This window comes from Lissotriton helveticus, chromosome 4_1, assembly GCF_964261635.1.
Source record: "Lissotriton helveticus chromosome 4_1, aLisHel1.1, whole genome shotgun sequence".
NCBI lineage: Eukaryota > Metazoa > Chordata > Amphibia > Caudata > Salamandridae > Lissotriton > Lissotriton helveticus.
In genome coordinates, this window is record NC_136063.1 from 363,162,557 (window position 1) to 363,188,125 (window position 25,569).

The window sequence follows — 25,569 nt, forward strand, 5'->3', positions numbered from 1 at the left end:
GTCATTGACGCATTCCCAGATTTAGAAAATCTTGTAAACCTGAGAATCCACCAAAATGATATGCCCCTCAGGTGCAGTGTAATGGAGAGAAATATCTTCTTCATTTCTCCTTGTTACTTGCTCTTTCTGTGTGCTGCATTCTGCAGCACACACAGAAAGAGAAAAATGCCTATCAGGATTGTTTATGTGCAGGAAGGTATAGCTTCCTGCACCAACACAATCATGCATGTAACACAGGCACTGTTGCACATTGATCTTTTACTCATTTTACAGGCAAATAGTTGATAAGGGAAATTTCCTTTAGACCGAAGCCGGAATCCTGCTGTGCCTTTACTGCGCTGGCAAAAGAACAAACGCCTCTTTAGCATGCATTAGTTCAGCACGCGAGTCGTTGTAATGATTTGCCCTAGGGAGGCGCATTGGTGGAATGCTGTTGGATTTATAGTCGAACACCATCTACTGTTGCGCATACTGGAGCTGGAATAGTAAATTAACCTATTCCAAAATCCAGCACCGCCCTAAGGCTAGTCGTTATAATGTTTTACGTGCTGAATGAATGAATACTAAATATGCATTTATTCTAATGACGGCACTGTGAAGGAACAGCGTGATTCCGGCTTGCGGAATACCATCACACATTTCAAAGATCTCAAGTGAGATAATAAGGACATCATAAGTTACTAAAACCATATTTAGGTGCCAAATCAAGACTAACATTCCTAATGTCCTGTATGAATGGGGCACACCTGCTTGGCCTAGTCCCTTGGTCCAAACCAACAATCCATTTCCATATGATTGGCAGGCATTCTCAACAGAATTGATCCATCTTTTCAACTGTCATCTAGTAATCATTCTGCAGATAAACAGTTGATAGATTTCAAGCAAAACAATAAGGGCACCATAACCTACTAAAATTATACTTAGTAGTTAAGGTCAGTTGGCTGTAAAACTTGCATTTTTTATTGTGGGCTGCAGGATTAGTCAAAAGATGTGCTGCCTAATATCAAATCACAGGGCAGAAGTGCTGTTACCTCACAGACCTGGTTTGACATAATAGCATTAAAAAGTTGAATAAAATATGGTGACGTGTTAAAAATGAAGTTTCTGGTTGTCTACAATATGCACCTAAGCTAGCCAGAACTCACCACTCAGTCAGGGTAAGGGAGTTGCACTCCCAAGATAACCCCTGCTCACGCTCTTGGTAGCTTGGCCAGAGCAGTCAGGCTTATCCCAGAGGCAATGTGTAAAGTGGTTGTGCAACACACTCACATTAGTAACACAATAAATATGCCACAAAAGAGACTCCACACAGGAAAATATAAAGATATTGTACTTGTTGTACATAACACGTAGACCAGAACAACCTAACTTTATAATTACCTTGCTAACTAAGCAATTGTCAAAACGTCACACTGAGTGCTAACAGGAGAAAGGTTTCTTTGTTGCACATGTCATCAAAACATAATTGCTGGGCATAATATGCATTCACATTTAATGTTAGTTGTTATCTTGACAAAGCAAGGTGTAAATACCAAAAACCGGAGGGCTTCTCTCTCCCTGGGAAGGAAGCCAGGCAACACTCCTTGAGTCCACCTCAGAGAAGTAGAGAGGAACCAGTCGCAGGGGGAGATCTACAGAGCTGTTTGGAAAACAGAGGGAGCACTGGATCATGGCACCTCTGCAATGCCAAGTGCTCACCAGGCTCTAGCTTGCATCAAGAGGAGCAAATAATAGCGCTTACATGACTTTACTTTACTACTCCTAAACTGAGAAAAATCCTAACTTTAAGACTTTCGGTATTCACAGAAGGCATTTAGGAGTCTTACAGTTAGGAGTCCTAACTTTACTACTCCTAAACTGAGAAAATCCTAACTTTAAGACTTTCGTTATTCACAGAAGGCATTTAGGAGTCCTAAAGTTAGGACTCCTAACTTCTGTGACTACCGAAATGAGTAAGTGCCGTCTGTGAATACCAAAATGGTGGATCACTGACATAACCTCGACAGACCGAATATCGACTGGACAAAATATCAATGACAAATTATCGACTACAAAATTATCGATTGCCTATACTTAAACAACAAACCACAAAAATATCGATACCACAATATGGACTAAAAAAAATAACGACTACAACAATATCGACTAACAACATTATCGATTTCTAAAACATCGATTATCACATATATAAATGAAAAACAGTCAAAATATCGAATACAAAAATATAGATACCAAATTGATCGATTTTTTACAATTCGAAATTACTACATCCTTGAATAAATCACTTTATTATCTTAAAATTTAGTCATACGATTCATAATTATTCAGAAATTGTTTATATAAATCGATAAAATATACTATATATTTTCCTAACATTTATAACACAAAATAAATACAAACATACATTTTATAATACATAAACAATGTTCCGAACAACTAAACATTTCTTACTGCAAATTATATATATTCCTCCACTTTACAAATATAAAGATAACATTACCTATACTAAATAAGGCCTTACACATTCAATAAACGTTAATTGGCGTCACCCATATAAGGAAAGTAATTTGCATAACAGGTAAAAAAATTCAAATCCACAAATAAAAACAGACTATCAATTTAAACAACCAATCCTATTTCTGAAACAATTAGACTAATACTATATAAACAAGATTACAGCAAACTAAAAATTCAGCCTAAATCTCCTTACAAAAGGAAGACGAAACTCTGCAGGATTTCTGAAAGAAAACGTATTGACTTCAACATAAAGACAGCTACACCTATCTAAAGTAAGTACTACTACATTATTAGCCATCGAAAATGTAACTCTCAAACTTCACACCTATATTTAAAAGCTAAATACCTAAAATATATGTGTTATTATTTACTATTTATCCTACAGACAAAAAGAAAATACAGAAGACCTACACAACACCTGGACATCAAAAGTTAAATATAAATAAGTAAGTATATAATTGAAATGTAAATTTGACATTTAATAGATAGGTAACCAAATAGAAACTAGCTAAAAACCTCTAGCTAAATATCATAAATAGTAATAAAATATTTGTACACATTTTCTCAACTTCCACAGGCACAAAAATATATACACAGAAAATAACAGGTTGAAGAACATCAACACCTGAAAAGAACTACTTGAAATCATCAAAAGAATTACAGGTAAATCAAAAATGTATTAAACTGTATTATTAGAATACAACATTATTTTATCAAAAAATGTAATGACATTCTCTTTTAATTTGCTCCTAGCACTACAATACAATCATGACTGAAGGAGCTAAATTCATTTATTCACAAAAAGGGAAAATGCTTCTTTGTTACATGGGATATGTCTACACTCAAGAGAAACAAAAAGATTTGAAAGTGTTTTGGAAGTGTACGAAATATTATGCCAACAAATGTTATGGTAGAGCTATAACTCAGGAAACTACTGTTACTTATACTAAGGAACATAATCACCCACCCAATGTAACAGAAATAGAGATTAGACAAATGCTAGATTCCCTTAAAGAAGCTAGTACTAGAACTGATCAACCAACAACTGCTATTCTGAAACACCATTTAAGTGTACTTCCCCAACATGCTTCTAGCCAATTACCATCTATTGAATCTCTTAAAAGAACTGTAGCTAGACAAAAAAGAGCAACATGCACTTCTCCTCCCACACCAAAAACTTTTGAAGAAGTGCAAATTCCCCCTGAACTCTCTGTAACTCACAATAAAGATAATTTTCTACTCTATGACAACAAATCTAAAGATAAAAGAATATTACTGTTTGCCACAGCAAACAACATAACTAAACTTACCCAATGCCAAACTTGGATGATGGACGGTACTTTTTCTGTATGCCCCAAACCTTTTTATCAATTATACACTATCCATGGTCATTTCCAAAATGCAAATATTCCATTCCTTTATGCCCTTCTACCAAACAAACAGCAAGCTACCTATCAAGAAATACTAACTGAAGTCAATCAACATACTAACAACTATTTTCCACAAAAAATTATCATTGACTTTGAAAAAGCAATGATAAACAGCATCCTTAAAACATACCCACACACAGCAATACAAGGTTGCTATTATCATTTTAATCAATGTATCTGGCGACATCTACAAAAATCTACCTTGAGTATCCAATACGCCACTGATAGCACATTTGCTTATCAAATAAAAAAACTCATCGCCCTAGCCTATGTTCCACTGACAGATGTAACTGAGCACTATAACTTATTAATAGACAGCTTCTACTATAAAAGAAACGAAGAAAGACTAAGCCCTATGCTTGACTACTTCGAAGACACATGGGTAGGAAGGCTACACAGATCAGGCCATAGAAGACAACCCAAATACCAAATAGCTTGGTGGAATGTCTACCGTAGCACACTAAATAAGGAAGCAAAAACAAACAATGCAGTTGAAGGATGGCACAATGCCTTCCAAGCAACTACAGGCCGAGGAACGCCTACCCTTCACAAATTAATACAATCCTTACAAAAAGAACAGAGTTACCAGGAGCTCCGAATGGAGCAATCAGTAACTTTGATCGGACCCAAACTCACCAAAGAAACTAAAAAAATGTATAACACACTCCAAGGTCAAGTTACCCTCTATCCAACTAGCAAAGGACTAGAATATCTATCAATGATTGCAAAAACTATTCTTTAAAACATAACATAACTATACACATTACATTAAGCATTTTTTTTCTAAATTCCTTGATTTTTACATGTAACAATTTGCAATTAAATTATCAAATACATAATATTAACATATATAAAATGTATTTAGATAATGTATTTACAAAATGTTACATACAACGTAAGAAAAGCAAAAATTAAAACAGTTTCCCCACCCATAAAATTTTTTGTAAATACTTAAATTTCTGTTGCAGCTTCAAACGTAATCCATGTAAGCCCAAAAAAAAGCACAAATACAGGAAAATCCATAGCGACTCCTCTCCAATGTAATAGACACGATATACGATAGAAAACCCGAAAATAGTAATGTTGAAAAAAAAACGCTCCTGAAAACTTGAAAACCAAAATATTTGTGTGCAAAAATAAGAGTATATAATACTCGTCACACAACTCTGATCGACAAAGAAGGAACTCCTCAAAAACAGTAAAACGCGACGATAACCTGGAAAAAATAAAATACATACACACCCACACAAAAACACCCATACATATATAAAAACACATATTTATACACCAAACATATTATCTTAGTAACATTAAACATATTACCTCACGTCACACACCTACAACTAAAACGCGGTAAAAATCAAATATCGTACACTCTACCTAACACCGAACACACAATCTTATCTTAATAACCCTATCTACATAAACCTAAACACACCACACATACACTAACAATAACTTCATTAACTTCTAAAATACAATTAAAACAAACTTACCCTCTCTAACGCGAAGCAGCATCCAACCGCGATCTGTTGAAGCACCAAATAAGCCTAAGTAACATTACGCGGTTAAAAAGTAGTCCCTGTATACAGCAAAATCCTCTTTAATTTCTATATTCCAACACTTTAAAAAAATACACTGAGTATTATATTAAGTGTAAATAATTATTTAAATTGTAGAAAATTATTTCTTAAATATTCATTACTTTCAAATAATTATTCAACTGTTATGTGATACTTTAAATAATATTTTATGATTTATATATACATTTTAAAAATAATCTATATGTTAAACAAATTTGCATCTATAACTTTGTTACAAATATCTTTTTTATAAAAATAGCAAATATTAGTTTAAACATTATGTATGTATATAAAAATGTATTTGTGTGTTTATCTATGTAAAAATTAATATTATAAATATGTTCAATATTCATAATATTAATTTAAAAAAAATATATGATTACTTTGTAAGAAACAAAAATGTTACTGTTACAAAAGAAATGTACATATTTATGAATGACAATACATTCAATGTCTATGTGAATAAAATAATTGTTATTAAATGAAAAGTACATATTACCAATTTGTTTCTTTAACTATATAAATTACAATATATGTGAATAAACATAAAATTATGTTAATATCATTTATGTGTTAAAAACATATATATGCACTTCATATATTTTTTTGGATAATAAAAACTGTTTAGTTACAATTTTCAATTGAAATAAAAAATACATCTCTACTTACAATTTATTTTTTATATGTTAATAAACTGTTATTCATTTATTGCATTTAACCCTGTGTATGTTTCCTTCTTTATTATTCTATATAAATATTAATAACATATGAAATATTCTATATAAAAATGAATTTTAAAATGTAATAATTTTAAAAATGTATTAATCTTTTAAGTACTACAATAACAATAATTATAATTAATACAAAATATTTCTATGTAATGTGAAAACTTTATTATAGTATCCTACCAATAATAATGATTTCTATGAAAAATGTCTTCTTATTTCCACTTCACCAATTATAAACTCACAAAACCATACTACACATTAAAACCATACAAATTACAATTCCCATTTCACCAATTGTAAACTCATGGAAGGTGCTGGACACTGAACCCATACTAATTACTATTCCCACTCCAGTGGGTGCAACAGTAGGGAAAGTAAATACTTCATATATTAATAAATAAATCCAAAAATAATATAAATATTTTTTTTTACAAATAATTAACTATTTAATTTAACATAATAATTAATATATTAAAATTACTAATTAACTACCATTATTTCTATTACTTACCTATTAATACTAATTTACAACTAATTACCAAATATTTTTTTGATAATTATAAATTAATTTACAAATATTTTCTATTAAATACAATTAAATAAAAGATGTATGACGTTTGAACGCATACTTTTACAACGCATACCTTTACAACGAAACGTTAACAACGCAAATACCATTACACCGCATTTATTTACAACAAATGTTTTTACAAAGCAAATACCTTTACAACGCATAGCATTACAACGTAAGTATTCATAATTATATAATATTTTATTTAATGAAAATTAATAGAAAATAATTTAATTAAATGTATTTAAATTTAATTAATTTAATGTAAATCAAAATTTACCTTATTTTTACCCTGTACACCTCTACCCAAAAACCCCAAACTGACCCTGAACCCTAAAAATAACCCTTTACCCACAAACTGAAAACTGACCCTGAACCCTAAAAATACCCCTTTACCCACAAACTGAAAACTGACCCTGAACCCTAAAAATACCCCTTTACCCACAAACTGAAAACTGACCCTGAACCCTAAAAATACCCCTTTACCCACAAACTGAAAACTGACCCTGAATCCTAAAAATACCCCTTTACCCACAAACTGAAAACTGACCCTGAACTCTAAAAATACCCCTTTACCCACAAACTGAAAACTGACCATGTACACTAAAAATACCCCTTTACCCACAAACTGAAAACTGACCCTGAACACTAAAAATACCCCTTTACCCAAAAACTGAAAACTGACCCTGAACCCTAAAAATGCCCCTTTACCCAAACACTGAAAACTAACCCTGAACACTAAATATACACCTTAATCCACAAACTGAAAACTGACCCTGAACCCTAAAACTACCCCTTTACCCAAATACTGAAAACTTACCCAGAACACTAAAAATACCCCTTTACCCAAAATACTGAAAACTGACCCTGAACCCTAAAAATACCCCTTTACCCACAAACTGAAAACTGACCCAGAATCCTAAAAATACCCCTTGACCCAAAAACAGAAAACTGACCCTGAACACTAAGAATACCCCTTTACCCACAAACTGAAAACTGACCCAGAATCCTAAAAATACCCCTTTACCCAAAAACAGAAAACTGACCCTGAACACTAAGGTGTCGATTCCGATCCGGTAAAATGCGCTCCGAATGGTCGTACGGAGAGTTTTTTCCCCGTACGAATCGTATCCGTAGACGTCCCGTACGTACGATGAAGTACGATCCGTACTAGGTGCCGAACTCCGTACGAGTCGTACAGGACTCCGTACGACTCAAATCTCCGTACGAATCTCACTCGGAACCCGCAGTACGCGACATCGCGGCACGTTTTTACGACCCAGCAAGTACGATCCGTGTCGGGTACGCGCCGTACGACCCTTTTCCTACGGGAGCCGAAAACAGTCGTAAACGCAGAGTTCGCGCCGAAACAGGTACGGAAGGCCCCCCCCGGGTACGTCACGTACCCCCCATGATCGCAGGGGTACGCGCCGTACCCCTGTGGTCATGCGGGGTACGCGCCGTACACCCAGCTTACATGGGGTACGCACCGTACCCCATGTACAGTGGGTGTACGGCACGTACCCCATGTACGCTGGGTGTACGGCACGTACCCCGCATGACCACAGGGGTACGGCGCGTACCCCTGCGATCATGGGGGGTACGCGCCGTACGGTGTGTAGGTGAGCGCGCGATTTTCCGTACGAATCGACGTGAACCGTACGAATCGCGTACGGGTCGGCCGATCGGGATCGGAATCGTCCGGTCGTACGGCGTCTGTACGAGTCGTACGGAAACGGCTCCGGATACGATTCGTACGCCGGATTATTTTACCGGATCGGAATCGACCCCTAAGAATACCCCTTTACCCACAAACTGAAAACTGACCCTGAACCCTAAAAATAACCCTTTACCCAAACACTGAAAACTGACCCAGAACCCTAAAAATACCCATTTAACCAACAATTCAAACCTATAACATTTTAAATATAATTATATACTTACCAACACTTAAGTTGTAATGGTATGCGTTGTAAAAATACCTGCGTAGTAAAAACATTTGATCTAAATACATGCATTGCTATGGTATTTGCGTTGTAAAAGTTTCATTGTAAAGGTAGTGCATTGTAAACGTTGTGTTCTAAACGTTGTATACCTTAAATAAATATTATTATTTCATGATTTATTATTAAATTACTTCCCAGTCTATTCCCCTATAAACAGACAACCCACTACAGAAAAGAAAAAATTTAAAGTAACATAATTAGCAATTAATGAATTACATTAAATTATTTACCAATTATATTTTAAATATTCAACATTAATTTTTTAATTAACAATTAATGAAATATTACTACCAAATAATATTTTTACATATTTAATTGATTATAATTAAATTACTTCCAACCCTATTCCCCTATAAACCCACAACCCCCTACATGACATCAATTATTTAAATTAACATAATTAGCAATTAAACAATTAAAATAAATTAATTACCAATTCATTTTTATATAATGTAAATACATTATTTAATTAACAATTATTAAAATATTACTACCAATTAATAAATTTACCTCTTTAATTAATTATAATTAAATTACTTCCCACCCTATTCCCCTATAAACCCACAAGCCGCTACATGTCAAAAAATTTATAAATTTACATAATTAGCAATTATTCAATTAAATTAAATTAATTACCAATTAAATTGTATATAATAAAAATATATGATTTATTTAAAAATTATATAAATATTACTACCAATTAATAAATGTACATATTTTATTATTTATAATTAAATTACTTCCCACCCTATTCCCCTATAAACCCACAACCCGCTACATGCCATAAATTATTTAAATTTACATTATTAGCAATTATTCAATGAAATTAAAATAATTACCAATTAAATTTTATATAATTAAAATATTTTATATAATTAACAATTAATTAAATATTAATACCAATTAATAAATTTACATATTTAATTATTTATAATTAAATTACTTCCCACCCTATTCCCCTATAAACCCACAACCCACTACATGACATAAATTATTTAAATGAGCATAATTAGCAATTAATGTATTAAATTAAATTAATTACCAATTAAATATCTTATATTAAATAATACATTTTTAATTAACAATTAATAAAAAATTAATACCAATTAATACATTTACATATTTAATTAATTATATTTAAATTACTTCCCACCCTATTCCCCTAAAAACCCACTACCCGCTCCTAGAAATTATTATAGTATTTGAATAATTTTTTTACATTATTATTTATTTTTCAAAATTATTTCAATATAAATAAATACAAAATTAACATATATTTTAACAATAAATGTAGTAATAAAACATTAAAACAGTGTACATTTAACTATTAGATATTATTTATATCGATATTAATAGTCGATATCATGACAGTCGATATCATGACTGTCGATAACACAAATTTCGATATTTTTAAACTACTAGAAAAATCGATATTTTTTTCTAACGATATTACTTACTCGATATTTTTTCAATCGATATTTTTGAACATACATAAAAATCGATAAAAAATACATCGATATTACTTACCTCGATATTAATGCCATCTCGATATTCTGGAGTCGATATTATGTCCATTCGAAATAAATGACTCGATATTTAGACTGCACACCCAAAATGGTAGTAAGTTTAGGATTTTGTCTTAAGTTAGTTCTGTGAATCGGGCCCACAGTGTATATTGTGTGATTACCATATAATGTGTTTTATAATAATACAAAGGCTATTTTTATGTATAACCTTGTGTGGAGTTCCTTTTGTGGTGTGCCTAGTATGTTGTTACTGTGAGTGTTGTGCAAATGCGTTACACATTGCCACCGGGACAAGCCTTACTGCTCGTGCCAAGCTACCAAGAGGGTGAGCAGGGGTTATCTTTGGCGTGTATCTCCCTGTCCCTGACTAGAGTGGTGGTCTCTGTCTGGCTTTGGAGCAAGCCTTAGTCAACCAGAGATCCCCATTTCTAACAGTAATGTAAAATCTCCCTACACCAGTAAGCAGGATTTATCACTACCCTTCTAAACATACCAACCATGGCAACACTACTCCTTTCAGATCAGGAATTACCACCTAAGTACATATAAGGAAATTCCCAATGCTAACCCATTATAGGAGTAGGCCTCAGAGTAGTGAGAAACCAAATGGGCTGCTTGTTGCTACCAGGACATGTCACACAATAAACGCACATGTCCTACCTTTCACTTACAAAATACCCTGCACATAGAGGGCTACCTAGGACCTACCTTAGGGTCGTCCTTAATGTAGTAAAAGGGGAGTTTAAGGCTTGGCAAGTAGTTTTAAATGCCAAGTCAATGTGGCAGTAAACTGCCCCGGCAGGCTCTGCAGTAGAATGCCTAAGACAGGTTTGAAAGGCTACGTCAGTGGGTGGCACAATCTGTGCTGCAGGCTCACTATTAGCATTGAAATGACAGCCCCTGGGTAAATGATTCCACTGTACAAGGAACTTACAAGTAAATTAAATAGGCCAATCAGTTGTAAACCAATCATACCATGTTTAGAGGAGAGAGCATATGCATGTTAGCACTTTTTAGCAGTGGTAAAGTACCAGAGTCCTAAAGCCAACAAAAAGAAGCTCAGAAAAATCGGAGGAAGAAGGCAAAAATATTGAGGATAACCCTCGAAAAAAGGTCAGGTCCAACAACATGTAATATCTTTCATTGCCCGACAGAAAGGAGCATCCTAAGAATAAAGAGACAGAGGAGCCAAAAGGGGCTACACTAAGGGACCAAACATAAACTCATCCAGTTTATGTTTTGAAGGAGCACCAAAGCATAAACTGAATGAGTTAATCACGCTTAGTCCTGGAGAAGGAATAAAGTAAAGAAGTAAAGTGAGAATCGATAATGAGTTCTGTAAATATAAATATTAGGGAGGAATGCAAGAAGCGGCACTGTGGATCATAAGCTCACAGAAGGCACACGTGGTGTGTTGCTTCTCCTTTAAATCAAACATTCCTTCAGGAAATCCAAATGGATATTGAAATGACCGGTGGCTGAAAAACTCTTGTGATGATGCCAGCACATCGATATGCTACTGTTACTTTGTTGGCCTTGCAGTGCAAGTCTTTACATTGTGGGAGTAACATCAGGAGACTTTACACTGCAGATATGCAAACATTTGATACACATATGTTGACTCTTGTTGGACCAGTAAGTGATGATGTGCTCATTGTGAGATATATGAAAGGCTGCCTATAAAACAAAACGTCCAATAACAAATTCTAGCCTTGGAGAAGCTCCTTTTGAAAGAGCTAAACGAGTTGGCCATTTGTTTGTTGGGTTGCTGAGGATTACATTATTCAAATTAAAGATTTTCTTTTATATGAACTATTACCTCTATAGAGTTTTGTTGATCTATTTGAACTCTTAAGAAACATTACGGCTTAGTAGTTGGTGTCACTCCTTGTTGCGTGATTATGAATTCCGGGGCATGGGCCAACCAGCCCTTTGAGGTGGGCACAACAACTGAAAATAGGGTGTTACTCCTGGATGGTGATGCGTTTAGGCTGTGAGTTGTCCCCTCAAAGTTTATTTTAAACCAACATGGTCAATCACCTCTGTGGTGGTCTAGTTGGTCTAATTCCTAGATGTTGAAGGGTATCTTGTACCACTTCCTACCTCCCAAATTGTCGGATGGAGGGGCATCAGTATTTAAAAGCATGCAGTTTAAAAAGAAGAGGTTGTATTCGATATGAAGAGAAACTGAAACCGGGAATCTCAATTCATTCTATATTAACACTGTTTGCTTGCAGAACTGAATCCACACAGCCAAGACCCTAAGGTTACAAAGCTGAGTACTGATCAAGAAGTGGAACTACGGCCCTTAAGACTGGGTGAAATTAAATATTGGTTGTAAAAAAACTTGATAGAATAAATAAATATCAATTTAAGTAAAGAATCTAATTAAAATATATTTTCATCAACACAAATACATCTCTTATAAGCTGATTTTATGTGAATAGACACAGCAGCCATACATCTTTTCAAAGATTTTATCTGCATTATTGTTCATTTGAGGAGGGTGTTATGCCTAGAAGTGTCTTCTAATCACTTTTCAGCGCAAGACAGTCATATGGCTTACCCTCCTTAAGAGTTAAAATAACCTTATGGCTCGCTGCCATGGGCTATACTGGTTGTTAAACGCCTTGATCCTCAGTTAGGCGAGGGCCTATAAAAAGGGAGAGGGTCTTTAACAACTTGTATAGCCCAAGGCAGAATGACTAGGAGGCTATTAGAACGTTCCATTCACTATGGATAGAATGTTGTAAATTAAAAAGGAAGACAGAAAAAGACAAACATTGGAATGCTAGGATGGAACACTTATGCCAGTGATTATAAGCCCAGAGCTACTCCATTATCTTCAATGAAGCTCTCAACATTCCAATGTTTTCATAATTAATAAAATAAACATTCAGACCCATAAAGTTCTTCACTATTTGTTTGAGTTGTTTAATCAATTATTTGAACATCGGAATGTTGAGAGCTCCATTGGAAACAATGGAGTGCTCTGTCCTTCTAATGGCCGGTAGAAGCCCGGAGAATCAACATTCAATGTTTAACAAAGGTCTCACGGAGCCCGAGGGGATTTCAATTCCCTCGGGCTCCATGAGGTTTTGTTTTAAAAATTAGAACATTCTGCCCTCTTTGGGCGGAACATTCTAAAGCCTTAGAGCAATCCGTAGCGGCTCTACCGGACATTAAAGGCCTGCTGCCTTGTTAAAGGCCCTCGCCTTCGGCTTGGGCTTTTAATGCTGGAGCATGCTTTTAATGACCGGTAGAGACCACTACTTTGGACTCTAAGGCTATAATATATACACTTAGGTGTATCATTTTTAGAATACAGTGCCTGCACTAGACATACAAGGATATTGCAAATCACAGATGAATATAATGAATAAGGATGAAAGTATCCGACTAACAGTTCAACTTTTACCATCTCTTACATGTTTTCACTAAAGTTCTTATGTATTTTTCTATCTTTAAGTATATGTGAGAAGTCCCCCAAAACCAAGAACCCCCAAATATTTAATTTAGTAATTTCTGGTGACAGAGATGATGTTCCCCAGGATTAGATGAACTCAAGTTGGACCCCCAACATCTGATATAGCTGAATGATGCAGTTCCTCAGTGATCTCGGGTAAACATGCTAAAAATGTTTTAAATGACCTGGAATGTTTGTTAACTGTAACTAACAGGAGTTTTTAATAATGATAACACACATCAGAAAGTGCGGAAACAAGTGACTGATCAGAATGACATTCGGAGCACCTGTAGACATGGTAAAAATACTTTAAAAAATATAGTGAAAGTTAGATGGAAGATGGGACACACCATTCCCCATTTTTTTGCACTCGCTCCTTAAATTCCAAGATTCATCTGTAGACAACACACAGGATTTTGTACTACGGTAGGTACTTAGAGAAGTACTTGAAGGCGAAATATAAGCACTACAGCCCACAATGCATTTTGGGAATAAGGGAAGGTCCTGTTTTAGCCAACATTCTCACCTACGGAGGAATATCTGACAAAGTTGATTTATTGGATTTGAGAAAATTTGGGATGCACTTGAACAGTTTGGCCACGGGATGTTGCCAAACTGCTACATTAAGGTTACTTTAATACAGGAAGCTAAGCCTTAGGAACTCTATGGTCCTGATAAATGTAGCACAATGTATTTGCAGAAACAAGTTAACTGTGGATAGGAGGGTTAATAGTTTCTCTTAATTTCTAAGTATATTTAATTTTAATTTTACCTTAGAGAATAACAGTGAACTCTGTAGCTTACATAATGATAACTTTATAAATTCCGAGTCATGCAGCGTAGCAGCTCATAAAAGCACGATTTTTTTCATTTTAAAAATTCATCAAGTGCCTCATTTATTGTAGTCCACTGAACAAAAATGACTCACAACTTGCCCAGCTAGCAGCACACCTGAGAATAAAGCACGTCATCTCTGTGGGTGAGGGCCTTTGGTCCTATGAAAGAAGAATTCTTGTAATAGCTAATCACGTGTCCTACTATACATGTAAAAAGTTATTTTCTTTGTGCCTTACAAAACTCTAAACCTGCTGATATATGATTTGCATGCTAGCAGAACCAGAAGAAGAAAGGAGCCCTGGTTGGTCCTTGTGTGCGCCTTTTGTGCCATGCAACCACACCCCAATTCCACATGTTATTCAGATACCATTCTGCCCCTTTTGAGTTGCATGTTCTGTCTCCACTATATAAGGATTCAATGACCAGATTTCACTATTTGAGTTTCTAGGTATCGGCTAAGCCTAAATCTGAATGTGGAAATAAGGCTTGTTTCCCCATCTAATAACTCTTCACTAGAAACACTCGGATAGTCGCTTCTATCCCGCTACAAGCTTATTTTCATTCCTCACAGATTGAATCAATTACATGGCATAGTTATTGTAATTTTACTAGCAACACAACCAAGTGGAGAACCTGAACACCTATATGGCAGCATTGTTTAGGGGGAGAATTGCCTTCCTCTAATTCCTTAAATTATTATCAACAGCAGAGTTCATGATCAGTTAGTGATTTCAAACAGTTTATATACAGTGTAATGGAGTCTACTATTGTTGCTAATGTATTTCGTGTACGATGTTATGTTATGTTATGTTATGTTATGTTATGTTATGTTATGTTATGTTATGTTATGTTATGTTATGGGGTATTTATATAGCGCATTATCACCGAAGAGGTCTCTAAGCGCTGTCCAAGAGGGGTCCAGTAGAGAGAGGCAGAGAGTCAGGAGTGCTTTACATAGGGCTCCAAGCTTCCAGGATGAGAACAGTTTTTAATCTCTTCCTGAAGGTGAGCAAGTTGGTCTGTTTGTGCAGGCTTTCAGGAAGTCTATTCCATAGAGGTGGCATCATGGTTGAAAAGGCTCTCCCCCCCAGCGTAGAGCGCTTAAAACGCGGACATACCAGAAGACAAGCTTCTGAAGACCGCAGCCTCCTACTGGGAACATAATGGATCAGTTTGTCCTTGATGAAATTCGGGGCCAAACCATAAATGGGTTTGTGAGTGATACATAGACTTTTAAACTTCACTCTTTGGGGTATAGGTGGCCAGTGTAAGTCCTGTAATAGCGGAGTAACATGTGTCCTCCTAGGTTTTTTGAAAATCAGCTGGCTGCATCGTTCATAACGCCTTGAAGCCTGGCCAGGGATTTTTTGGGCAACCCAGTGTAAAGGGAGTTACCATAATCCAGGTGGGCCAGGATCAAGGCCGAGACCGCAGTCCGCATAGTAGAGAAGGATAGCAGCGCTGACAGTTTCAGGAGTTGTCGTAGCAGCCCTACACAGGTTCCTACCACTGCTGCGACTTGTTGGGACATTGATAGCGTGATATCAATTTTTATCCCTAGACTTTTTACTACGGATGCAGGTGCAGGGGGCTGTCCCAGTTTGCCAGGCCAGACCAGCTCACTCCAGGGGTTTTCTGCTGTAGTGACCGCTAGCACCTCCGTTTTATCCGGGTTTAGTTTCAGGGAATTTGACGACATCCAGTTGACCGTAAATTTAAGAATTTCTTGAATGTTCGCCTGCGATGTAGGCGACTGATATATTTGAATCAGAATTTGGGTGTTGTCCACATAATTGTATACCCTACAATCCAACTGATTTAGTGCGTCGATCAGAGGCTGCAGATAGACATTGAAGAGCAAAGGGGACAGAGCCGAACCCTGTGGCACTCCACAAGACAAAGTCCCAGGATCAGATACCAGATCTGTAAGTTGGACTCTTTGGGAGCGGTCTCTAAGGAAGGAAGCGCTGGCTGTGCCCTGGATCCCCAGAGCAGCAATCCGCGAAATAAGTTGACTATGATTTACCGTATCAAATGCCGCGGAAAGATCCAGCAGGACCAGAGCACAAGGCGCCTTCCTATCCACTCTCATTCTCATCTCATCCAGAATAGAGAGCATAACTAATTCTGTGCTGAAGTGAGGCCTGAAACCCGCCTGGTTGGGTTCAAGAAGATGGTTGGTCTCCAGGTAAGAAACAAGAGACTGCAGCACATGCTGATCGAGTATCTTAGCCAGAAATGGCAACTGAGAGATAGGTCTGAAATTCTTCAGATCCTTATCATCCGCGCCTGGTTTCTTCAGAAGCGGGATCACCCGAGCCTCCTTGAAATTGCTCGGGACCTGTCCAGTCACCAAAGAATGGTTCAGGAGTGGGAGCACCCTGTCCTTTATACTGGATAAAGCCAATCTAAAGATTTTAGGGGGGCAGGGATCTGAGGGGGGAGCCTGATTTCACCCTACCCACCAGCACTGTCAGTTGTTGGTCTGTAAGAGCAGGGAAAGAGGACATGGTGGCGTCCAGCACAGGGAAATGTGATGTTTGCTCAATTGTGCATGGGAAAGTTGGGGTATTCTGGATAGTCACCAGCAGATTGCTGATCTTTCCCAAAAAATAGGTTTGACATTTTTGGCAATCAGTTTGCATGAAAACCGCCTTATTTCCCCTCTCTTTCCTCAGTTCATTTATAACCTTGAAAACCTCCTTCTGAGGGTTGGCTGCTTCTGTAATCCTAGTCTCATAGAAAGCAGTTTTCTACATTACAATAGCTTTTTTATAGACTGCAAATTTTGTGGTATAAGCTGCATGTGTGGTAGAGTCATAGGTTTTTCGCCATGCTCTTTCATATTGGCGGAGGGATTGTTTATGCTGTCGCAGCGCCTCATTAAACCAAGGGGCCGCCTTGTTCCTATCGGCCACTCTAATCTTGCGAATGGGTGCTACAGTCTCCACCGCCTCCTTGAGAGCTTGCATGACGGCACCACTTTCCGTGTCTAGAGTACTACTCTTGGGAGGGGCACGGTTGGAAAAGAAGGCCATCAAGTCACTGGCAGTCACTTTATTCCAACTATGCCGCATACTCCATTTTGGGGGAGCCTGTGTAGTCTGATAGATAAGAGAGAGATGGCCTTGCAACAGGAAATGATCCGACCATGAACAAGGGGAGAAGGTTAGGGGATTAGGCAGTGTGAGCGATGCCCAAATCAGGGCCAGAGTGTGTCACTTTGCTTTGTTTGTTTGCTTCATTCTCTGTTTAGTTATTAATTTCTCAGTACCTATATTTTATTATCTGAAGTTTCATCATACTTCTAATCCTATTAAACAATAATCAACCATTAACTAAATCTTTACTTCGATGTTGATTATTACATTATCCGGTAACTAGTCTCTCACTAGACACTACTCGTTTGAGCTAGACCTTGGTTGCTCAGCCAAGTATTTCCTGAGTCAAAGACGATAGGAGGCCAGCTTTACATTGCAAACAAAGTACCTAGTGTCCTTGTTTATAGGGAATACTTGGAATCCCATTTGAATATTGATATAGTTTCGCTTTAACTGCAAGGATTGGGGATTCTGTCTGGCAAGATACACTTGTAGGTATTTTAATACTATGCACCATCTGTTGGCCTACTGCTATGATTTCACATGCAATACGTGAACATCTTGTTGGTTAACAACCAGGATTATTAATCAGATAAAATGGCTGGTATTTGTTGTAACTCACCCTCTCCTGTGATGGTGATTCGCACAGCTCCATTCCTGCCTCCATTAGTTGGTTGAACTTGTGTGATTCTGGCACTTTGCCCAGCTGCAAAGGGAAATCATTGTTACATGTGGATTTCAGAAGTAACATGATGCCAAAGAAATAGGATAATTGCACTAAACATGTAAATAGCATCTACAGCTAGAAATAATATCTGAGAACTAGAAAGAAATGCATGTGTCTGCTTATTGGAATGAAGCCTTACAGTGACACGTACCCTGCATCAACACTTTTGGTAAATTTTGATTCCAAAATATAATAGCATTTACCTTATATATTATGGGCCTAAAAGAGAAAGGTTTACGATGCAAGGCTGTGGATGTTTATAGCGACCAGATGTTCATTTTGCAAAGCAATGGATGTACTAATGAGTTGTCGCACAGGATGCCCATGCTGGAGCATTGCCAACCCCTCCCCCATTAACATTAATAAGACAGTATTATTTTCTATATCTCAACACATTTACAAATGCAGGGCGGAGGCCTGCATGGGACAGCAAGCCTCATCCTGGTATTAATATCCATAGAACACAAGAGACAGGGCTCAATTAAACATAGGGTTTATATTCAATGATTGGCATAGAGGGAGCCTTCAGTGGTCCCCTGAATCCGTATTTGCTTCCCTCAATGGTGAGAGTCCACATTCACAAAGGGCAGTCAGTCACTGAGAGGCAGCTTCTACTTTTAAATGGATACACTGATTTCTGATGCATTTTAAACACATTAATATCTTATGATCAAAAGAAACCATTACTTACCTATCACAATGTTTTTCAGTGATTTTTTTGTTTCTTTGATGATATACCACAGCCAATTACCATGTATTTTTCCACCTTTTAAACACACTCTGGGCACACTTCACACAGGGTTAAAAATATAGACGATATTCTTATGAATGAAACAAGAACAAAATGACAAACTTCAAATGGTTGAACCGAAGTTATGCATTTTTAAATATAAACCAAAAACAGTGCTTAGAAGTCAATAGCGCTAAAAGGTTAATTTAGGTCATGCTGGACCGGAGTAAATCCAAAGTTCAAGCCGACCACGATGAAGCACGGGTCAGATATAGTTCCAAACAGGTCTAGCTGAAGTTTTACCATCTCAAGCTGAGGCAAGAGTCCCGTTCAGAGACAATGTTGCGGCAGCTCGTGCTGAACCTTTGAGCGAGTGGCGCATTACTAGAAAGACCTGAGAAAAACCATCCATGTGGTTAATCTCTGTTACTTGCAAGCATGCCATAGGGCTTGTGCCCAGACCCTGAGCCCAAACCACTGTGTGGCCATGCACATTGGGGATTGGACAAGAGGACCAACTGTTAGGAATGGGGTTTCTTTTTGTCAGAGTCTGTACCCTGTACACGTAGGAACCTCCACTCTAGTCAGGGTAAGCTAGATACACACTTAAAGATAACCTGTGTTCACCCTCTGGTAGCTTGGCAGAGAGCAGTCAGACTTATCTAAAGAGTCAATCAATAAATCTGCATTTGTATAATGCAGCACTGATACCTAAGGTTGTCTGGGCACTGAGGGTGCCATGTCTCAATTGAAAAGCGAGATCTTGAGTTTCTTTTTGAAGTCTACAAGGGAAGGTGCTGTTCAGAGGTGGAGGGGTAAGTCATTCTGGGTATTGGAGACATCCTAGGAAAAAGAGCAGCCCCCACTATGGCCGTGTCAGATGCGGGACTGTGTGCAAAATCGAGTGACGTGTAGAGCAGCTGTCTTACGGGTAGATGAAAGTTCAGTCAGTGGTTTATGTAGGATGGTCTTGATCATGCAGAGATTTGTAAGCATGTGTGAGGATTTTGAACTGGCATCTCTCTGGATGGGGAGCCAGTGGAGGTTTCTGAAGTGTGGAGTAATGTGGATCCATTTGGGGAGGTTCAGGATGAGTCTGACTTCAGTGTTCTGTATGGTCTGGAGTCATTTGAGGAGCTGGGAGGAGATTCCTACGTAGAGAGTACTGCCGTAGTCGAGGCGGCTTGTGACAAGGGCCTATGTGACGGTCTTTTTTGTGTTGATTGGGGTCCTTCTGAAGATTCCGCTAAGCATGCGGTGGGTGTGGAAGCAGGAGGAGGAGACTGCGTTAATTTGGTCATTTCATGGTCAGTTGGCGGTCAAGGATGATGCCGAGTTTGGGTGCATGGTCTATCTGTGCGGGTGTCGGTCCAAGTTCTGCCTGCCACCAGCTGTGGCCCCATATGGAGGTGTTCTCCCTGAAGATCAGTACTTCTGGTTTGGCAGAATTGAGTGAGTTTGAGGCAGTTGTCTCTCATCCATTTGGCAATGTTGGTCATGGCCTAAGGGCAATGTGTAAAGAATATGTGCAACACACACACAGTAACACAATGAACACACCACAAAAATACTCTACACAGGGTTAAAAAAATTATTACAGATATAGAGAGAGATTACATTTTTATGAGTAAAAGAAGACTATAATGACAAAAATCCAATAAGTAGAACCGAATTTATGTATTTTAAAAATATTTTTAAAGTATAAACCAAAAACAGTGCTTAGAAGTCAATAGTGCTATAAGGTTACTTGAGGTTGTGTTAGACCAGGGTAAATCCAAAGTTCAGGCAGAAGACGATGAAGCGCAGGGTGGATACAGTTCCAAAGAGGTCCTGCTAAAGATTTATCCTTCTCGAGCTGTGCCAAGAGCCCCGATCGCAGGGGAGATGGTCATCGGGGGCAAGTAGAGCATCAGTCAATGATCCTGTGGGTGCAAAGAGTCAGCAGTGTATCGCAGACAGCAGACGGGGCCTCGCAGTTGTGTTTGGCAATGCTTGCTGTGCAAGGAGACGATGTTGTGATGGCTCACGCTGATCCTTTGAGTGAGCGGCACAGTCCCAGACAAAACGGGCAGTTTTGCTGTCGCAAAAGGTCTAAAAGCTTTATTTCAGGGGCCAAAAAACCACTGCAGAGAGGCTCTTGGGGGTCAGGAGCGAGTTGAAGACAGGCCCAGGAGCTGTATGTGATAAGTTGGAAGTCTTTGTGTCCCTGAGACTTCAGAAGCACAGGGAAGGTAGGGTCCAGCTCTCCTGAGTAAGGGAGGACCAGGCAGCAGGACAAAAAGCATTAAAGCAGACCTTTCAGACAAGCAGTCCAGTTGAGTACTTTAAGCAGCACAGCAGTCCTTTTTACAGAGGTTCAGTTCAAAATCCAGAAGTGTCTGATTTGAGGGGGTCAGAGACATAATTCTTATACCCAAAAGTGCCTTTGATGTAGGGGGTGACTTCAAAGCACCTCTCTGCACAAGGATCCCTTTCAACCCAGTCCTGTCTGCCAGGCTAACCCTAGGGAGTAAATCAGTGCTTTGTGTTAGTTTTAAATGCCGCTTCCTCAGAAGTCAGATCCTCCCCATCAGTTATCTGGACTGGCTCACCAGACCCATTGCCCTATCCCTTACCGTTGTATGCTTAGCCCATTGTTGCTGGGTCCAAGTGTCCAGCATTTCACTTCTGGATAGGCTGTGACCTGGTCACAACACAATAACCACTCAGCATCCTTGCCTGGACAATTCTCTCCACCCCTGACCAGTCAGGCCCTTCAAGATCATTTCCCAGTAGACACTCCACCGGGAAGGCAGGAAACACAACTACCTTCTTAGGGCCTGTAACACCTCCTCATTCCAAACACACCAATGCCATGGAGTTTGGATCTGCTGTTTGCATAGGTTACCTGGTGATACACATCCGGTATGATCTGCTCTGGAGAAATCAAATTCTCTATGACCATAGTAATAATAATAATAATAATAATCCACATTTGTAAAGCGCGAACAATCACCCGTAAGGGTCTCCAGGCGCTGGGGGCCGTCGGGAAGATTAAGCAAGCTATTGCCCAGAGTCACATGGTGCTGGGCTAATTTGCTGCTGGCTCCGGGGATTGAACTGTGATCCCCAGATTCCAGCATCAGTCGCCCTGGCCGTGGCGCCACACCTCTCCCCAGTGGCTTCTGTATCTCTTAGAGCCTCAACCTCAGTTCCATGCTGGAAAGTAAGGCAGCCAGGGTTGCAATAGCCACCCCACCCAAAGACACTAAGGTTGCCTCTGTCAAACCCTTCCCCATTTCTGGGAAAATCTCCACTACCACACCTATACTAGCAATCTCCTGGGACCGTCCACAGGTGTGGGGTCTTCTTTGTGCAGACTCTCCTCGCTCGTGCCCAGGTTGATTACAGTCAAAGCACATCACCACCCTCGAGGGATCAAAGAACCTACTAGGTTTTCAATGAACGCCCCTCCCCTTGAAGTTGGTTTGGCTCAGTCCCCCCACCCCCCACTGTGCACAGTTTTTTGTGGGACCTCTGAGCACTGTTTCTATTTTTGACCTTCTTTCTCCTGGGCTTTCACCTGGGGATGGGGGAGGGGCAACCTTGGTTCTCAAACACTCTTCAGCTAGCTCCCCCAGCTATGTGAGGATAGTCAGCTTAGAGTCCACTAGGTACTGGTGCAACGTCTCTTGTGCACACTTAGAATGTGATCTTTAAGAAATAAATTGTACAACCCCTCACAAGTACTTTCTTGGGTCCCATTCATCCAGACCTCTTGTGCCTTTACTAAGATATCCACCCCTGACTGTGTGTTTAAATTATGGGTGTCCCTGAACTTTAGCCTGTGTTGTTCTGGTGTCAGACCAAACTTTTTGACTAAGCAATTTCTCATGTGTGGTTATGACCTTGCCTCATCCCCCTGTAGGGCCAGGAGTCTATCCCTCCCAGCTACTGGGATCAGGTCCCACAAGACTGAACCCCAATAACTGGAGTGGACTCCTCTCATCTCAAGGGCCCTTTCAAATGCAGTCAGCCATTTGCCAATGGCATACCTCTCAATGTACATTGAAACTATTCCCATGGGAATCCTGGGAGCAGACTCCTCACCATTGGACATCTCAATATCTTCTTCTCCATTTTTGCTGCCACCCTTTTGTCTTGTTTTCTGGCCCTCCCATTGCTCCATAGCTAGATGTAACTTTCTCTCTTCTAAAGCTAGCTGTCTCTCTACAAGGGACAGCTGTGGTTCCGGTGTGGCGAGACCACTCCTCCCTCCCCCAGGTGGAAAACAGAACCTAGTACTGTAAGCAATGAAGGAGGTATCATCTATCTCATTGTTTTTGGAGGTGGTTGGAGGGGTCACCCTCCACTCCATTCTCTGGAGCTGTCTGTGCCCAGGCCTTAAGAGATCTAATCAACTCTGTCTTCCTGATTTTATTGTGAGCAAGTATCCACCTAGAGATACACTGAACCCTAGTCTCAGCCGCTGTGAGTTTGATCAGTTTAGCCAGATCTAGCTCCATTGTATCCCCAGTTTTGGGTCACAACAAAAATAAAATCATAAATAGAACAAATTTAGAAAAATCAAAAAATATGGATTTAGAATCAGTTTAGTCCAAATTTCAAAAATTCAAAAATCAAAGGTTTTGTTCTAATCAATTTAAAGGAGTTTTAAAGATCTTAAGTTACTGCATGGTGTAATTTAACCACAAGCATGTCACCTCACTGCTGAACACCAAATGTTGGAAAGTGGGTTATTATTAGTGATAAGTAGGGACATACCAATATTATTAAGGCCCTAAACACAATAAAAGGTTCAATCGTGGTCTCAATAATGTATTCCATTGCTCAACCCTTGGTAGTTGCCAACGAGCAGGCAGGCACAACTTAGGAGACAAGTGTTGTGGAAAAGTAAATTTTGCCATGTTCTGTGTCCCTACGCCTCATCCATCATATGTTATGTGTGCATGACCAATATGCATATGTTATTCCCCATGTCCGATTAATGACGCAATTCCAGTTGTGTCCACCTTTAGTATGCTAGTTTCCAGTCTTCGTGAATACTACGAATATCAGGCATATGTAAAGTAATGTTGCCACGTTTCCCAGTGTGCACGTTATTCCATTATAAAGTCCCCGTTTCCAGGCCTCAACAGGGCCCGGACATCAGATTCAGCTCCTGTCTCCTGAAAGCCTCGCTGAGGAGCGATACAGCCCCCACCTGTATCCTCGACCCTTCACTTACTTCCTGCCTCGCAGTGCCCGGTGCAGCTTGGCTCTGCCTCTGAGTCTGCCAAGAGTATGTTATAGTTCCAGTTATCAGTTCAGTCCTCCTTCTCTGCATTCCTGAGCTACTGAACTGCATCAATAGTTTCCGTCATTGTCTAGCCTATTCGGCTCCACGTTAGAGAAATACTGTATTAATGGTCATTTAATATTCTTCATCACGCACTACATGTAGAATAATGCATGGTCCAGTCTTAGAATCAAGTTAGCTTTTCCCCTCATGACTTCTAGTTTATATCAACATGTTCCCTAAACATCAGATACCAGATAGGGTTTAGGTACATGTCGCTCCGACCCTCCAGACTCTAGTCTCTGCTCCTAGCACAGAGTTCGTAGCCCCAGCTTCTCCTAGTAACACGTCATTGCCAATTTTCGCGTACCATTAGGTTAGAGGTCCCGGCTCCTTAGGTAGCCCCCTCCAATGTTTCCGCCCATTCATGACATATTCTGTTACGTTTGCACCACATGTCTATGTATACGCCCAGTTACACCTCTTTTTACTGTTATCTTTCGCGACTGCTACGCGTCACGCCTTCTGCTCCACCCACTGTTACGCCTACTGCAATGTAATGCTATGTGTTTGCGCTATGTATATAAGTCAATGTATTGTTATTAAAAGTTAGCGCGCTCATCCCAGATCAAGCCCCGGCAGCTGCTGGGCCTCTTTTCCCCTGCTGGGCCCCAGTTGTCCTGCTGGGCCCTGTCACTCTGTTCCCATGCAGGTTGTCCTGATCCTGTCCTTATGCTGTAATAAACCTGCAGAAACTCCTACTACCTCGAATCTTGACTCTTATTTATTGAGCTATCTGTTATACTATATGCTTAGTCAAAAATAGGGTATTATTTATTTATTTACCACATAATGGCGCCCGAATAGGGACTTGCCCTTTCCCCACGCGTCGGTGAAGCCACGCCGACCCCCTGACCCTCTGCAGCCGTGACGGAACCATACCGGCCACGTGCAGATATTTCTGCTTCAAGTATCCCTCAGGCCCACGGAGGAGACGGAGGAGGCGGTCCAGCATCCAAACGAGACGGTGGAGGAACGCGGCGAGTCCCGACCAGAGCCCAAGCCGAGA

The 25,569-nt window shown here is 39.0% G+C and overlaps 1 protein-coding gene across 1 annotated transcript in view; it reads right to left on the reverse strand.

The window, feature by feature from the left end:
* The window catches only part of LOC144827999 (fibrocystin-L-like), a 1,093,512-nt gene extending 1,074,862 nt beyond the window's left edge, over positions 1-18,650 (reverse strand). The window contains exons 1-2 of the mRNA XM_078686146.1: positions 18,644-18,650; positions 18,388-18,471 (exon numbers count right to left, since the gene is read on the reverse strand). Coding sequence (XP_078542272.1) covers positions 18,388-18,471; positions 18,644-18,650 — 91 coding nt within the window. The remainder of the gene's footprint in view (positions 1-18,387; positions 18,472-18,643) is intronic.
* Between the last annotated feature and the right edge of the window lie 6,919 nt (positions 18,651-25,569).